Genomic DNA, 18,335 nt, shown 5'->3' with positions numbered 1-18,335 from the left:
ATGAAGGCGAAACGTTAGGAACAAGATCCACCAGACCACGGCCACACAGCCCGGAAAACCCACCACAACCAGTAATATCATTTAATTCCAAGATAACATTTTCGTGGACCCATTTCTTTAGCCTAGACTCAGAGCTAGAATAAACAAGCTAATCTTGAAGGCTCCTTTTTTTAATGTGGAACCTTTCAAGCGCTCTGAGAAGCTGTGTACAAGACAGGAAGTTTCCTATTAACGGAGGCCACCGAACCGCCCCTCTTCTCAGCAGCGCCTCCATTATTCGAAGATTTAGTGTAAACATACATTCTCAACACCAGGTGGCGCTAAACCGCGTCGGGCTCCGTTTCAGCCCAATTCTCCCAGGAAGTCGGAAGCCAAACGAGGTGTGTGTGTGTGTGTGTGTGTGTGTGTGTGTGTGTATTGCACATGTTCACGGCCATTAGCGCTACGCATTCACCACAGACATGTCGAAGCCTAGAGCGTCACGGCTCGGTGTCTAACCCAGAATCATCATGGGCCGCCATCAATGGCTTTCAAGGTTTACCGGAAGTGCAACCGTCTCTGCCTCTAATCCATTTGTGATGGATTCAGGAAACGGAAGTGAAGTTCCTGAGTTCTGGAGGAACGTGGTGGGACCGGGGCCTATTCGCGTGACCAAGAAACGGTGCTTTCGTTCTCTGTGCCGATTCTCTTCTGAGTATGGCGGTCCGGGCCAGCTTCGAGAACAACAACGAGATCGGCTGCTTCGCCAAGCTCACCAACGCCTACTGCCTGGTGGCCGTCGGGGGCTCTGAGGGCTTTTACAGGTGACTGGAGAGACCGAGCTGTGCCTTCAGCCCGGAGCATCCCTTTCTCTGGTGGGGGTCTTGTGGTGGAAAGTGCTGCCTCTCCGCATCTTTGGGCTTGAGTCGCTTGAACCCGACAGTCCCTTGCCCCTGTCCTGAATCAGCGGCGACTTTGGAGTCTTTGCAAGGCTTTGGTTTCGAAGGCGAGATCCATGAAAGGTGGCTTTTCTTGGCAGTGGTACTGCTTGACATCCTGATAAGGATTTTCGTTTTTATCGATACAATAGCTGTCTTGAAAAGCTGTTTCCGCTCTTGTGTAATGAGGGGGGGGGGGTGTTGTCAAACATTGAAATGCAGGCAGGGTCACTCTTATGCCTCTGACCTGAACAGCACAACTTCGAAGGGAAGTTAGAAGGAAATTTGTTAAAAGGTTTGATGTCCACCTTCACCCGGAAGCAAAACCTGAAACCCACCCAGCCTCACTGTTAACTAACTTAGCATGGCTAATGGTCAATTTTAATTTGAATTCAATGTGATTACTTTTCCTTGTGTTTCTTACCTTGACTTTGCTGGTCGAAGGGTTGTTTTTCATGATCTGTTATAAAAAGACTGTGAACCAGTGATCGGTTTAGTGAACCTTATACTGGAAAAAAAAATTGTTGAACCTTTTAGCCACAAGACTTTTGCTGAAACAGATTACCGGTAACACAGTTACTTTCCTAGAATTAGTGACTTGTGTGTGTACTTTAAAGATAAAAAGTTTAAAGAAAACATCAAAACGTGCGTTTTACTTAAAAATCCACTGTACTGTGTACTCAGGTGCTTCCTGAAGTCAGTTCCTTGCTCTGCAGTTAATGAAAATTGGGTGTGTGAGTATCCAAACCAGCAATTACTGAGCTGATGCTAATTTTTATGGGGAATGCACCAAGCCTGCAATATATCCCATTATACAAGATGGTATTTGCATAGAACTTGCCCTTAAGTACTTGGGATGCTGTGTGTGTGTGTAGCTTGCAAGAATTGCCATGTAAAGTAGGCCAAAATGATTAATTTCTTGTTACAGATTAGAGTCTAAAGCTAAGGGAGGTTTCAAGGTGGGTAGCCAAGTTAGTAGAACAAAATTCAAGTCCAGTAGCCCCTTGAAGAGCAGCATTTCCCAAGCTATTCGCTTTCGTAAGTGAAAGTTCACTTTGCTGAGAGAAATTGTGGCTTCATGGTAAATATGCAGCTGAGGTGAGATTATATAACTGTTATACAGCCATAACTCCAAAGTAGCAACTTAATGATGTATATGAATGAGGTAATAACTTGCTGCTAAAACACGTTAGGTTTAAATGGAATTATTTATTATTTGTTGTGTACTAAAGTGTAACATATTGTAACCCTTAAAACGTACCCTGTTATGTTGTATTCAACCCTTTGTGTATCTTATAGAATATACTTTTGCATTTGTGTGCCCTTGTCCTATTCCTTTTCTTTTAATTGTATCATCTTCTGTTGATTTGTTTCAACACAATTGGTGATTTTGAATCTATTCACCAATATACTATGCTGGTTTCATCTGCTGGCAAACGTCCAGAAATCAACATTGCTGTGTTTTTTTATTTTATTTTAGTGTGTTTGAAGGGGAGCTTTCTGATACCATCCCTGTAGTCCATGCTTCTATTGCTGGATGTCGGATCATTGGCAGAATGTGTGTGGGTAAGTGACTTGTGGAGTCTTTTTAAATAAATTTCCTAGGATATACCTTCAGTCCTCCTTACTATCCCATTGTGGTCTTTCCTGATGTGTCAGAGGATAAATAGCACTTATATCTTGGGAAAACAGTTTCTTTCTGACTTAAATACTAAGGGTGCACACCAGGGTTTTTATTGGTATTTTTCAGATTCAGATCTAATAGCCTGAATTTTTTTTTTTTTTTTTTTGCTGTGACAGCTGACACGCATACAACTGAATGCTGGACTCCCAGAGCTGGGAGGAAGTAGCCCTGGTGATGGGTCCAAAGCTACACAAATTATGCCATTTTTTTTTCAGCATGATTTGGGACCCACTTTTCAGAACTTTTTAAATTGCCATCTTTGGGCAAGGGGGGAATTGAACCGAAAAATGGTGATAAGATATTTTTCTTTTCTTTTTTTCTGCTTAGGATTAGCCAAATTCACATCTCTAATAAACACTTGCACAATTAATACATTAGATATATATGTAGATGGTCACAGGGTAATCATCTGTTTTTGTGGGGGAGGAATAGAGAATTGACTTTCACCTGCTTGCTAGATGACTTTGTTCCTTGGATACATTTCTGTAATTTATGGACTCTGATTGTGATCTAAATTGTGTGGGTTGGGTGGCAGGGTTGAGCTAGACATGCTTGTTCAATCCTTCTAGCTCTGTGATTGTATGATTTATTTTCCCTAGTTGCTTTGTAGTATTGGGATGGGAGGGTCTGTTGGAGGAAGAATTAAAATCAGCGGCTGTTCCTTTTTACCCTCATATTAAAAACAGTCTCTTTCTTTGTTTTTAGGAAACAGGCATGGGTTATTAGTCCCAAACAATACCACAGACCAGGAACTTCAGCATATCCGAAACTGTCTTCCAGATTCTGTGCGAATCCAGCGAGTGGAAGAGCGCCTCTCAGCCCTAGGCAATGTCATTACATGCAATGACTATGTAGCCCTCGTTCATCCAGACATTGACAGAGTAAAGGACTTGTTTTATTTCATTTTTTTATAAAGAATCTAACACTACTTCCATTAGATAAATAGTAAATTGGTTGCCCTTGGAGACTTCTGGCTCCTACTGGTTTCCAGAATGTTCCGAGGGAGTTTGAGAACCTTGCTGCAATTCAGTTGACTCCTCAGAGAGCCAGCGTGGTGCAGTGGTTAAGAGCAGTGGACCTAATCTGGAAAACTGGATTTGATTCCCCACTCCTTCAGCTAAGCAGCGGACTCTTATCTGGTGAACTGGATTTGTTTCCCTGCTCCAAGACATGATGCCTTCTGGGTGATCTTGGGCTAGTCACAGTTCTCTCAGAACTCTCTCAGTCCCACCTAACTCACAAGTTGTCTGTTGTGGGGAGAGGAGCGAAGGATTTTGTAAGCTGCTTTGAGACTCCTTGCAGTTGAGAAAAGTGGGATATAAATCCAAACTCTTCTTCTTCTTAGCTGGGTGCTGGAATACCAGGCTTCTTGTGTAAGGTTGGATCTATATATATTTGCTCCTTCTACTCAAAAGACCTCAGTTCCTTGATTTGTTGAGAGAATAGAAGAGGTTATCGAGAAATCTAGAGCACTGATAATGAATGAGCACATACAATAAAAAAGCCTATAAGGTGGTTGTAATAGAGATGGAGAAATCTTTTTCCTCTGCTTCCATTATGTTCATTGAATCTTGTTCAACTTAACATTTTAAACTTCTACAGAGCTTCTTAAGACCTGGATAATTTAAACACACTTGCTACATTTATGGATAAAATCTCTCTGATGGGATTTGACCTGAGCTCCAGGTTATATGTAAGCCAGGCAAGGAGAGGTGTCAGAAGTGCTTTCTGGTCAATTTTGGATCAGTTATTTTGGATTGGTTTCCTTCATGAATGTCTGGACAACTGTAGGAGGTTTGAAGGCAACTTCCTGCAAATTGGAGCTGTGCTTTTAATAGCTACTGAAATGTTGTTTAGAGAAGATCAGGGTGCCTGAAACAGCCTGGGATGTTATTTATATATTAGCTAAAAGCACATTAAAAGAAGGTCCTCTTAATCCTTTTATAGCCATTTCCTTTCCAGGTAAGTACTGTTCAGGCTTCATTAGCTCAGGCTTTATTAGTGTCACTTGAGCTCCCAAATCTCTTCTGCAAAAGACTTTGGTATTGTTCATTTCAACTGGTTCCATATATTCATTTATAATCTCTTCAGGCACCTTCCACACACTAGATACTTGAGAGGTTTCTGCTCCAGGCCAGGGGATTTACTGTTTCTGTCTCCTGGGTATTTTTAACTGCCTTTACTTGTATAACTACATTTAGTTGTCTCACAGGTCCTGAGTTATTTTTCTTTACTAATTTGGAACAATTGTATGTTACATCCCCCATTTCTCTACAATTAAAACATCTCAATTTCTCTCCTAGTCTGAAGAGTCCCCTTTGTAGGATTGGTTTTCGGAAGTAATTTGTTTTTCTTAGGAAGTCAATCTCCTTTCTTTTGATTCCCTGAGGTAAAATATGTTCCTCCAAAATCTTTTTTGGAATTCATAATTTCAGCTAATCTAGCTGTGTTCTCTGACTTCTTATCCTGTACAGTCCATCTATACTTTCTGTGTATGTTCCTGTAAAACTGTTCCAGTATTATTAAATTGATTGCTCAATCTCTAGTTTTGATCCCACTGCCAGTCAACCAATGATGTAAGAGTCTGCTAAACAGGCCAACTGACAACAGTGTTCTTATTTTTCAATGTTTCCTCTTTTTTTTTTCTGCTATGCTCAGCAGTTAATCCAAATCTCTCTCTCATACTTTCTTTAAGGAGATCGTTGTCCTCACTTCAGAGTAGATTTCATTTAACCCCCACATATTTATGAACAGACATAAATCATTCTTTCGTTGTCAGCCACTTGAAAATCTTTATAAGCCCTTTCCTCCCCCCCCCCCCCAAAAAAACCTTCAATGTTGTCTCCTTTTTGACAGTTTTGAGATTTCTTTTGATCAGTCTAGCAGGCTTCACCACCTAGCCCAGTATTTCCAAACTCAACTCTTAATCAATTAAAAATGTTCAATTTTTTCTATATAAATTTTTATTAAGGTTTTTTACATCTAGAACTAGAAAACTAATATAAAAGAAACATAACAGTGGTGATCCAGCCACCCTAATCTACATCAGATTAATTGAAACAAAGATAATCCAAGACATAAGAAACTTTACCTACACCTATGTGACTTTCCACCCAAACACTGCTGTCCCTTCTTAACTATGTTTGCAAAAACGAAAACCTGAGGCCCAACATCTGTTCTTCATTTTACCTGATCCTTTCTTAATACATATCTTAAACTGAAATCTAACAGATCTAAACAATATCAGAACTACATAAAAACAAGCTCTATCTTCCTGACTCAATATCCCAGCAATTAAAGTTACAGCTGTGACCCATTAGTTTTGTCCTCCCTCATTATCCCTCTTCTCATATCCTACATATCACACATTGCTATTCCATATTTAGTTATCTTTTTAAAAACTGAAACACAATCTTTGACTAGGCTGACTGTCCATTTTTAAGTAGCTCTTTCTTCAAAATATTTTCCATTTTTAATTTATTTAATTCGATTTCATTCTTTCTTTGGGATTCTCTCTTAATTCTGTATCCCTTTGTGTTAATTCCGTTTCTCTTCTCTCTCTAACATTCTTCTCTCTCTAACATTTATGCTACCGTTCTGGTGAACTGTAACTCTGGCTCATTCCGCACACGCAGAATAATGCACTTTCAAACTGCTTTCAGTGCTCTTTGAAGCTTTGCGGAATAGCAAAATCCACTTGCAAACAGTTGTGAAAGTGGTTTGAAAACGCATTATTTTGCATGTGCGGAAGGGGCCTCTGTTTCTGCTTTTAATTTCTCAAGTTGTTGTTTTTTTTGAAGGTGATTGAATGTCCAAGCAGCATTCCTATGGGCTCATCTGAGTCGTTGATTTTCCCTTCTGGGGCAGGACAGCCTCCTGTCCATCACTGTATGCATGTTTTTAAGGTGGCTGAGAGCATGTTCTCATGTATGTATGTGTGCTGCTCAACTTGCCACGTAAGTGTGTGGTGTCTGAAATCAAAGTAGTGCTCTAAAATGGCTAGGAGTGTGACAGAAAGAGCTGATGGACAAGATCATGAAGAAGAAACAGAAAAGATGGAAACTCAGCAACCTATAAAGAGATGTTGAAGAATAGAGCAGCTCACAAGCCGAAGGAATGTAAGATTTGAGTGTAAGGTCTGCAGGGTTTCCTGGCTTTGATAGCCAGACTATGTTTCGTTCTGTAATATTGGTGGTTCAGTAAATACTATTGTGGTTGAAAAATAGCATGCAAGCATCTACATTACTATTTCTGGCTGGTGAAAGTCTGCAGTCTTATCCTTAGAATTTTAAATTTGGAAGACAGGTTTGCAAGCTTGGCCATTCAATCAACCCAAGTTCTGACAATAAACTACAATTTCTCTTTTCTGTCTCCTCTTCCCCAGTTAATGGGCAAACCTGTGCTTCGAAAGCCCATTGCTAGGCAAGCTGCAGGGTAAATTTGATGAAAAATGCTAAAGCTGCCTTTGCCTGGAAGAACTCAGAAACCTTGAAATCTGTCAGTAGTTCAAAAATCTCATACAAGTGCTTTTAAACCGCCATTCTGTGTTCCTTATGTGCACACCAGCAGTGGGAGAAGAGTAGAAACATACCTCGCATGGCACATGTGAATTGAATCTAAGATTATAGATGATGCATTGCTTTTCAGGGTGAACCAATTGTGATCTGCCTTTTGGGAATTAGAATCACAGGCTAGGTGTGCTGTTGATTCTTTATCGTCTGTGAATCGATGACCAGAGGTAACTATACAGTTCTAAGTTGAAATTGATACAGGTGTTTCTAATTCTGGTCTTCCTTCTGTGTGGTAGGTTTTGCTTATTAAATTGTAAGGCTAAATTGGAAAAAATAGTAATGTTTTATTAACACAAACATTTGTTGAAGTGTAAACAGTATGCGGTCAGCTAAAAGCAGAAAATAAATTAAGCAGTTTCATTGATGTTGACAGTTCTAATTTTAAACATTCCCTATGTTTTTACAGGAAACAGAGGAAATTTTAGCTGATGTACTAAAAGTGGAAGTATTCCGACAGACTGTAGCAGATCAACTGCTGGTGGGAAGTTATTGTGCGTTCAGTAATCAAGGAGGATTGGTGCATCCAAAGACTTCTATTGAAGACCAAGATGAGCTCTCCTCATTGCTACAAGTCCCACTTGTGGTTAGTGTTCTTTCTGTTCAGATTTTTCAATACTCAGTTTTCTTATATTGCGAAGCACATGACAGGTCGATTCAGATAAGTTCTGACATTTGGGTTTATGTGGGCAGGCAATAAATACCTTGATGTCAGTTTTAATAGCCTCACCTCTTATATTTCTAATTGTTACCAATTTTCTTACTAAAACCGCTTCTTGGTTCTGCTGCCTTGTGTATGGCATTAGGCAGAGTATAGAAGCAGTAAAACTGAAAATATGTAATAAAGGTAAGAAAATTCCAAGTGTGGAGGGAGAAGCTATAGCACAGGGTGAATATGCACAACAGACATAGGGTATATGAGTTAATTTAATGGTACATGAAATGAGGCATACAGTGTAAATTGGACAAAGTATGCTGGGCACATGGATAGTGAGGAGTCTTGCAGATATGCCCTGAAGATAACACTTGTCTTATCCTGAGCATTAAATGCAAGGTTGTAGTGTCAAACGTATGCCACGCAGTATGTTACTTCACATTGTATTGTGCTGTATTGACATGTTTTGGCTTCATTCATGTTCTGGCATAAGCTTAAGGTAGCCTTCCTGATGTTCTTTGCCAATTCAGGTGATAGCATTTCATTTCAGAAGGATCAGCTGAGTGGAAAAACTGTGACTTCACTAATTTTCCATTAAGAACTTGATTTAAACAAAGGAAACTTTTCATGGTGGTTGTCCTGGAGTCTTGGGTAGAGAATCTTGGACTTTGTCTTCTGTTTTACTATTTTGGTCATTCTTTCTCATTTGTCTGTATTTTAATTCAAACACTGCAAGTAGAACCTAGTTCAGTTTCTTTCTCTTCATGCTGTTGATGTGGTATATGTGACTTTGGTTAATATGCATTGGAAGGTGGCCAAGACAGTTTTGTGGTATTGCAAAATTGCTTTATTCAAATAATCCATTCATAGCTAAATTTATGATTCTGCAAGTCCTAATTTAAAGTCCGTTGTGCATAGCTTTGCCACATATAGATAGTCTAATAGGTTGCCAGTCTCTCCTTCCCAACTGAGTAGTCCTAAACATGAAGTCCATATCAGTCCTGTGGTGAAGTAATTGTGAGACTCAAACCACACTCAAATTAAAATTCCTTCCTCTCCACACAGCAGCCACCCAGTTAGGTTAGTGAGGCTGAGAGAGTTCAGAGAGAACTGTGAGTAGCCCAAGGTCATCCCAGCAGGTGGCAGAGTGGGGAATCACACCCTGTTCTCCAGATTAGAGTCCACTGGTCTTAACCACTATATTATGCTGGCCCTGAGACTTGGGAACACCACATCTTTCCTGCACAGGTAAAAATGGGACTTGCAGGAATGATCTTGAGTTAACAAGCATGGGCAGCTTTAAAAGGGACAGATTCATAAAGGTCCAACAATTGCTAGTTGTGATGACTGAATGAACCCTCCGTGTTCAGAGGCAGCACACCTGGGAGGTGGCAGTTGAGGAGGATCTTGGCCCCCATGACCTGTTCATTTGGTCCTCCAGGACCAAATTGGTTTGTTTCATGCAGTGGCTTTCTGTGTGGAAGAATTTCTATGAATTGGCTGAAAAACACCTTCACTTTCCTGGATACCCTGGCTCATCTAGAATGTTTAAATGTCTAATTTAAAATATTTGTGTTGTCTTTGCACTCAAAAGTACTCTAAGTGGCTATCAAAAACAAATCTTGGCAGTAGAGCACTTCAAGGATTTTTTCTAAAAAATTGGGTAATGTCCGTTGCTATAAGTTTATATTTTAATAGTAAGTTGTTGATTATTACACTGGTAAGCATGAGAGAACATTAGATAAACTTTCTCTTTTCATGATAAGTACCTCTGGCTATCTCTTTCTGCTTAGGCTGGGACTGTTAACCGTGGCAGTGAGGTGATAGCAGCTGGAATGGTTGTAAATGACTGGTGTGCCTTTTGTGGTCTGGACACAACCAGCACTGAGTTATCAGTCATTGAGAGTGTCTTCAAACTAAATGAAGCGCAGCCAAGTGCCATTGCCACTAATATGAGGGATTCTTTGGTTGACAGGTAGGTAAAACATTACTTTCAAATCAAATTAGGAGCTGAGTGTTGGGCTTGTTTGAGCAGTTATCAAGTCATTTTGTTCATACATGGTTAACTTTTTTCATTTGGCCTGTTGTAGCTTTACACAACACTTCTTTAGCTTTGTGTCACTTTCTTGGAAACTGACTATCTTCTGCGAGTGACAGTACCATTTTCATAATTTATAAAGGCAAAACAATTTCTGTGTATTTCACCCCCATTTTTCTACACTTTTTGCAGAGAAATTACCATTGGACAGAAGTTTCAAAATTACTGGTTTTGAAAGCTTTTTGAAACTTTTCAGTCCTACATTGATATGAGGTTGTTTGTGGTACCAATCTTGATCTTCCCGGATAAACACACTTTGGTTTCTAGGATGATGAAAAGGAAGAGCAAATATACTGATGTAAATAGAATTATTTTGCCCACTTTCATTTTGGCTACAGTTACAGGAGATGTCACTGCGCGCATCCAGTTGGTAACCTTTGTGGTTAATTTCAGTTCATGTAATGTGCTGAGAATTCTCAGTTGGATCTGTCTTAATTTTTAGAGGACAAGCCTGAAAATAAAGCTGCCTTAGTAGAGCCCTTAAGTATTTTCAGCTAACCTTTGTTTCTGTTCCTTTTTATAGCTTGACATGATGTGCTCCCTGACCACCATGGAAGCTCTGGAGGAGTGAAATGCCTGATTATGAACTTGACAGCTCACTAAATCACATAATGTGTTGCTCTTGCAAACCTGGAACAGGGGAGCTGTTTCAAAATTGTGCATTCTTTTTATACTTCTCTCTGGTAAACAATATTGAATGAGATCTCTTATACCCATTTGCTGCTTTTGTTTCTTTTTGCTGCAATGGTGTTCTGCTGCTTTCATTTATATGTGAGATAATAAATCGTTATAGCTCTTGAGAGTATGTTCAAAATGCTGCTGTCATTGCTATACTGCATGCAGTAACAGTTTCAACAAAAGGACAGATCTCCTGTGCCTCCCAGCACATCGTCTGAATAGCCATCCTTTAAAAAGCTCATATGAAACAAAGGAGTTTCCACTACTCAGCAAACCAAATTAACGTAGGGAGATTCTATGGAATTGGTTGGTTGTTGTGGGTTTTCCAGGCGGTGTGGCCGTCATCTGGTAGGTCTTGTTCTAACGTTTTGCCTGCTTCTGTGGCTGGCATCTTCAGAGGTGTATCACAGAGGGAAGTCTGTTACACACTGTGTCCAGTTGAATCTGGCCATGAAAGCCTTCAACTCTATGGAATTATTTATTGTCCACGCTTGGCATTCAGTAGCCAAAAGTTCCATTCTTAAAGGACCGTGGAGTTCCAGTGAAGGCAGGAAATTGTTCAAAACCAGTAGTAACAGCCAGTGTGCTGCATAATAGTGGCCCTTATAGACTGGCCTCAGAGGCAATGGTTTGGGTTCTGTTCCATCTAAAGGCACTAAGAAGCCATAGGTTGCTACAGTGGTTGCACAATGAATAAATGATTTTCCCCAGAGTAATTCTGTTATCACAGCCATATGAGTAGAATTCTTCTGCTATTTTGCTCTGCTGCCTGTGTCTTGAGCACCAAACGTGGTGGGAATTGCTCTACTTTTCTGTTGTTGCACAGGGCTAGAAGGAATCTTTGAAACTAGATTTCCTTAGAGTTCAGTCTCAATGAGAAAAAGACAATGCTCTAACAAACCTTAAAGCCAGAAATAATATAAATATTGAACCTGTATTTTTGCATGGCAGGCAGAGCTGTGTCAAGTTTAGGATTTTGATAATCTAATTTGTTGTAAACAGCCAGTGTGGAGCCACTGTCTCCATTTAAGAGCTTTGATTAGTAAAGCACATTAGTCTGTTATTGGCTTAGCGGTTGCTTCAATACCTGCTTTACCTCTGCCCCACTATTTCTGCTGGTAGCAAGGAGAAGTTTAGCAGCAGATGGTTTTTCCTTTCAGCCTTGCTTTGTAACAAAATAGAAAAAGGCAGGTGTCAAAAACAATTCAAATGTTGCCATTCTGAAATTATTCCAGGTTCTGATTTAGGACTAACTCATCTATCTATAAGCCACTCTGAAGAGACCACTTCACTTTGGCTATCTGTAGTGATCCAATCTATACTGTGCAAGTAAGGTCTTCGATATTTAGTACCTGGCTGTAGATGCTGCTTCCTACACATAAAGTGGCCTGTTGACCATCTACTGCATTCAAAAAGTCATAGCAGTTAATGGGGCAGAGTGACCTATCAGTAGCTTGGAAGGTTAAACTGATTGTTCCAAGCAGTTAATGGGGCAGAGTATTTAAAACTTCGGAGAGCAAGGGAACTAGGTAATGAATTGCAGAGAGGCTTGAAATGTTTAGCATACCCAAGTTGTGTGGGAGCTGGAAACCTCCCAACATTAATAATGAGAGTGCCTGATAAATGAAAATAAGATTTCAGCCTGCATATTTTGAATACTATCAGTAAATAAAGAATAAATCATCCTAATATCTAACACATTTGCATCTAAGGATTTCCTAGAAATTAACAGGTATACTGGAATGTTGATAAACTCTTGCTAGTTTTAAAAGATGGTTCAGAGGGATTTGGAACTAATATGGGAAAAATGAATGACAGACCTTTGTTTTAGCATTTATTTGATAAGTATTTGTGATTTGGACTATTATGGTGTGACTAGGCTATACAAAAATCATATGGTGCTAATGAATCAAGGGGTTTTACAAGGCTTGAAGCTGGACCAAAGATTGGTGGGATGGAAAATTACAATACGCTATGATTAAGCTACAACCAGCTATTGTTAAATAAGCTAATGGCATTCTTCTCCCACTGGAAGTTTTGGACTAGGACTTAGGACTCCAAGCTTTGAATCCTCACTCTGCCACGCAAGTTGCTGTGGGCCAGTCACATCCTCAGCCTAACCTACCCCATAGCATTGTTGTAAAGGTAATAGAAGAGAGGAAAATGATATAAGATACTCTGGATTTCCACTGGGGAGGAAATTATGGTGAAATTGAAGTAATTTAACCCCTATCAGGCAGGAAGATTAAACAGAGGTGAGTAACACCCAGAGTCATCTATTGAGCTCCTCTGGGGGAATGCGTGTGTGTGTGTGTAAGCAAGTGTAATCTGCACCAGGATCTCTTCGATCCTAGTCTTACACTCTCTAACCCAACTACATTGGCTAAGGAGAGGTGCAGAACAAGCATGAAATCGTTGAACCCAGAAGGATCCACACTCTCAATACATTAACAACACAACTCCCTAAAGATGAGTTGATGTTGTTTGACCAGAGACAGGAGTAAGTGGATTTTTAAAATCTGCTTATATGTGGCAAGAGCCACATAATCAGGATAATGCTTTATTTGAGCTCAGTGATGCTGCTGTATTAGTCGCCTCCATGATAAGGCTCTGGCCAATCTGCACTTAACTCCTGGAGCTTAAACAGTTCAGTGATTGCTCTCTATTAAGTTCATACAATTTCTAGCATATTTTAAGCAGGTACGTCTGATTTCGAACCAGGGCTATTACTGAATTAAATAAACCTTAATCAGTGGTATGGGCTTTAAATAAACTGCATAAACCTGTGCATAAAACAGTAAATTTGAGGGGGAAAATACTTCGTTTCAAATGATGTATGTGACCACCACAGCAGGCATCATCTCAGAAAAGATGTTCCCCTCATGAAACAAGAACTCATCTAAATGACAGATAAAATGGGACACATCAGCTCTTAAGATTAGAAACATTAAAGAGTTGCCTAATGAGTTGGGATAACACGTTGATCAAAAGGTAATTATTAACTGATCAAATATTGCCTAATTCATTAAAAATTCAGTTTTGAACATTGGTATAAAAAAATACTCCTCGACTGATGTATTTTTTAAAATACAGGATCTGTTCTGCTAACATCTTGCTTTCTTAACTGACTAAGGTCAGAACAGTAACCATGATAGGCTCAACTCAAACCTACAGAACTGCTGAAAGAAGCTGAAAGTATGTGGGCTAAGCACGCAGCAAAACACTGCCTGACAGGTGTATAATTCATAGCCAAGTCCCACGCTTGAGGAGAAGTTGGCTATATTTGACTGCCCTTTTACAGCTCAACTGGGATGTAAAGTATCCATACACATTGGAAAAAACATGCACATGCATGCACTGGAAAGGAAATCTCATGATTACTCCACATACCGTCATATCTGATTTTACTGCCTTGCCAGTATCAAGCAAGGGCCTTGTTCATTTTGTGGCTTGGATGCACAGACCCCTCCCACCCCCCAAACACATACTGCAATAATCACACATGTGAAATACAAAAGTAGCAGAGCATGGCTAGTGACAACACAGCCTAAACACTCTATGCAGCTATTGAGTTTTTGAAAGTGTTGGTGAATGCAGAATCTGTTTTATTGCTGCCAGGTTGGGTACCTTTAATTGTTTTAGATTCTAAATGGCTTCTTAAAGCAATGGTTTTTAAGGCAATCATCTATTTTATCTCATGTATAGAATGTATCAGTTTTTAAGTTTTATATGACTTTGGTCTTGTAGAATCCAAACTACTATAAACTCAATTTCAGCCTTCAGCTAAAGGACATAGTATAAATGGATCTGCTAATTCTTGTACTGAATCCAGAACCAGAGACAGGCCTTGGTATTATGTGGAAAATCTAGAGTTCCCAACACTAGGTTTCCTTGATAACATTAATACAAATAATGGGAGGAAACTGGCAGCATGGTTCTTAGGCCCTTTCTCCCATCTTCCTCCCTTCAAATGATGTCCCATCAATTGTTTTGAAATTATTTTTTCGGCAGTCTGGTCTCCAAGAGGGATGGAATTTACACAGCAGAATAAACAAGCGTGTGATCACGCATACCGCCCCCCACCCAACAACTGATTCACTGCTGCAAATGGTTCCCACGTTTGGATTTCCAATATCTTAGTAAATTGAAGTTGGGAATTTGAGTGAACTCACTGACAATTGTAGCATCTTCCCAGCATGATTTAAGTATATAAGGTTACTGCATATCATGAAATGCACAAAACACTTTTGAGGATTCCCACAGGGGAAGCTACAGAATTTAAAAAATATACACCAACAATCTGTCTGTCTCCAAATTCTTTCTTTCCCATATTAAAGGGTCTTAGAACAGCAGCAAGTACATCAACTGTAAAAGAGGCATAAAATTATGATATCTGGCTGGTAAGAATGACAGATGAGTCTAGAAACTACCAGTTTTTATAACCCTTGGAGATATCTGAAAAATAAGACCTTTGATTCTTCTATGGAAAACCTGGTTAAACAGTTACTCATAATCATTACAACAGGCAAGTGTAATCTTCCGGTACTGCAATGTTTTAAAAAACTAATGCACATAATTTTGTCTTCAAGAAGCATGTATTGCATCAATTTATGGTATATATGAATAACTGAAATACTGATTTTTCTAAAATATTGATATGTACCTTCCACATTATGGTGTGCTTTCCTTTCCAAATAGATTCTTAGATGTGACATGCAGTTTGCTTTCCAATTAGATTCTTGGATACAATAGGAAAGTTACTTTTCATCAATACAAAACTAAATTTCCAAACAATAAGTTGAGAATAACTTCAAACATAAGTTTCTTGATTTGTTTCTCCTCGCTCTAGCATTAGACATTTCATATTCCCCAACCAAACCATTAATTGCAATCTTGATTAAAAAATCTCTGTAATAATGTACATAACACTTCTCTAAAGGGATGAAAATATCACAGAATTTATAGTTAATCATATAACAGTAACAATTTATTGTTGCCAACTTAAAATAGTGGTATTATGACATTTAAATATTCATTACATGACAGGTTCTTAAAAACAAAAGCATTTAGGGCTGCATTCACTCGTGGTTGAATCCAATTGCTTAGTCTTGCAGACTATATTTGAATTAAGGAATTTCTGTTCCTAGTGCTGTTATGATTTGATCTGGCTTTAGAGCTGTTTGAAGTTGTGGTCTACACAGAATTACCTCCTAAGAGCTCTTCATATGTACGTATCTGCATTGGCAGAGTGGGAGTATCAACTAATTACCATGAATGTACAAAACATCTGACCAGCAGGTATTGGAAAAAACAGTATCCAGGTAACTGCCTGGTTCCTGTAATAAATTAAAATCTTTCAGAATGACTCAGCCTTAGAATGTCTTCGTCAGAAGGTACTTAAGTGTTTCCTTTGTATCCCACAGAATTAATTACCTTTTTTTGATGAGACAGGTGTAGAAAAAACAGGATTGTTGAGAGGTGGTTGGCTACACTGGCAAATGCTGGGTTTAAAAGAGGGCACTGAAGAAGATTGCTCGGGTGAGTTGAAAAAAGGTTGAAGCAAACTCCTCTTGAGGTCTCCGACACTCACTGAGTGGGTCAGTGAAAAATGTCACACCGAGACACACACGGCACTGAGGCAGTCAGAAGGAAAGCGGCTCCACCGTGCAAGGCCACCTGGGTATATTTGATTTTTGTCCTCTGTTCTCTCATTCCCAGAATTCTGTCTGACTCATACAAGTCTCTTCAAGAGTTTTTATTTGTGTGTGTGTTTGGCAGGCTATCCTTTGATCCCCCTTTTTACTGTCTGAAGCCTGTCATTACATCAGTCTGAATGAAACGCTGAGCCTGTCATACCCATTCTTGGACAGGTCGTCTGTAGTAGGTCACAGTTTGTTGGACCTCTTTGTTCTTGAACTGGAAGATTGTGTATACCAGGACAAGGATACACAGAGATAAAATGCAGGGGATCACAACAGCAACTGCATTGACGGTGCTAGGCACATCGTTGATAGTCACCATGATATCCACATCATCATGAGAGAGGCGCCTGTCTTTGCTCCGTTCAACCTCCTTTTGGTTGCAACCCATCCAGTCCTTGAGGATTGACCTGGGGTATCCTGGTTCCACAGTTAGCCTCTGGTTATCAAATTTCCAGTACTCCTTACCCTTATAAAAGTAGGTATAAACTGGAAGAGAAAACAAAGATTACTCCATTTTGTACCATTTATAGCTTACAAAGACAGGCAAATAAAAGGAATTCTTTACACAGGTAGAATAGTTGACTTGGTCAGCCCTGAGGACCACATTGGAAACAGGTATAGTAGGTCAGCCTGGAAGAAAAAGTGAAGTCTGTAACTTTATTTAAATCTTCCCACTTTTGCCTTCCTGCCCGCATAAATATGTATTTAGAGAATGGGGACAGGAAACAATACCGGGGGGGGGGGGGGGATCCATCGATTATCCATCCAGAATAATGCTGTACACTGAAACACACAGACCAGGAATCTGTCAAGAACTATATTTAGGGATGGTATGAGCTTTTGAGAGTCAAAGCCCCCTTTGTAACTCCAGAAGTATCTGTTGTAGATCCTGCAAGTGAGAAAATCTGTCAGAAGGGTTGGAACAGATGCTAATGTAATACAAAATTATAATACCCATTTGATGTGGTAAAGAAACAGGTCAACAAAACCAGAATGATCCCAAAGGTTAACCTGCTACAAGACAGGCCCAAATGAGAAAACAGAACACCAGTGGTGATCATATACAGCTCTCAGCTCAAACTGCTTTAATACATCATTAAAAACCTGCAACTTGTGCTGGGTAATGATAACTGTCTCACACAGACACTGGGAGAAGGACAAACTTTTGTTGCCCACGAACAGCCTCCTAACCTTAAACAACTTCTTATTTACAATAGCACCTTTCCTAACACGGACACAGATTCAAGGACCAGAGTCTACAGTAAACCAAAATGCCAACTCTGTCCATACAAACTCCTGACAACATAAACACCACACGTAACAACACTAGTCAGACCATCTTGGGCTCATTCATCAGTTCATCTTCCAATTTTTTATATACCATCAAATGTCAACCACGCCCTTCCACATTCTACATCAGACAAATAGGTCAGTCCCTGCACAGAAGAATAAACGGACATATATCTGACAAAAAAACACAACATTAAAAAACCAGCAGGAGAACGCTATAATCTTCCAGGAGTTCTCTTGCTAACCTCAGGCTGGCAGTCCTAAAACAGACATGCTTCAAGGGGAGATTACAATGTGAAATTGCTGGATTTGAGTTTATTCACAAATTCAGAACAATGGCCAAATAGGGACATAGGATTTTTATCTCACAACACAAGCATTTTTCCCATGTTTTAATCAAACTACTGTACTTAAATTTTGCACTGCACCTCTACATTCTGACTCCTGTCTTTGCTATACCGCTCCCACCTTCACCCCAGGATATAAGGAGTCATGGATCTCAATTCCTACTTCCATCTGATGAAGGGAGCTTTGACTCTCGAAAGTCCCCCTAAAAGCTTGTTGGTGACTAAGGAGCTACTACTAGAATCAAACTGTTTTATGTCAGACCAAGACAGCTACTCTCTGAAACTATTCAGGTTTTGACACCATCCAAATGCAAAGCTCAAAAACAAAACAAAAATTAACAAAAAAAGAGGATATTTTCAATGCTACTCAGTGAATAAATTCATAACATGGTTAAA

At 39.6% G+C, this 18,335-nt stretch overlaps 2 protein-coding genes across 3 annotated transcripts in view; one reads left to right on the top strand and one right to left on the bottom strand.

Annotated features, from left to right (window-relative positions):
- The first annotated feature begins 561 nt into the window (after positions 1-561).
- EIF6 (eukaryotic translation initiation factor 6) lies at positions 562-10,722 on the top strand. Its single transcript, XM_048496680.1, has 6 exons — positions 562-803; positions 2,398-2,483; positions 3,307-3,482; positions 7,579-7,755; positions 9,618-9,799; positions 10,446-10,722. The coding sequence occupies exons 1-6, from the start codon at positions 697-699 to the stop codon at positions 10,453-10,455; spliced, it is 738 nt and encodes a 245-aa protein (XP_048352637.1). The 5' UTR covers positions 562-696; the 3' UTR covers positions 10,456-10,722.
- A 4,454-nt stretch (positions 10,723-15,176) lies between these two features.
- Positions 15,177-18,335, bottom strand: part of MMP24 (matrix metallopeptidase 24) — a 52,695-nt gene continuing 49,536 nt past the window's right edge. For both annotated transcript variants that reach the window (XM_048496678.1, XM_048496679.1), the window contains one exon: positions 15,177-16,788. In XM_048496678.1, coding sequence (XP_048352635.1) covers positions 16,451-16,788 — 338 coding nt within the window. In that variant the 3' untranslated portion in view covers positions 15,177-16,450. The remainder of the gene's footprint in view (positions 16,789-18,335) is intronic.

The sequence above is a fragment of the Sphaerodactylus townsendi genome, linkage group LG05, assembly GCF_021028975.2.
Source record: "Sphaerodactylus townsendi isolate TG3544 linkage group LG05, MPM_Stown_v2.3, whole genome shotgun sequence".
Taxonomy (NCBI): domain Eukaryota; kingdom Metazoa; phylum Chordata; class Lepidosauria; order Squamata; family Sphaerodactylidae; genus Sphaerodactylus; species Sphaerodactylus townsendi.
This window is presented reverse-complemented; position numbering and strand designations above follow the sequence as displayed.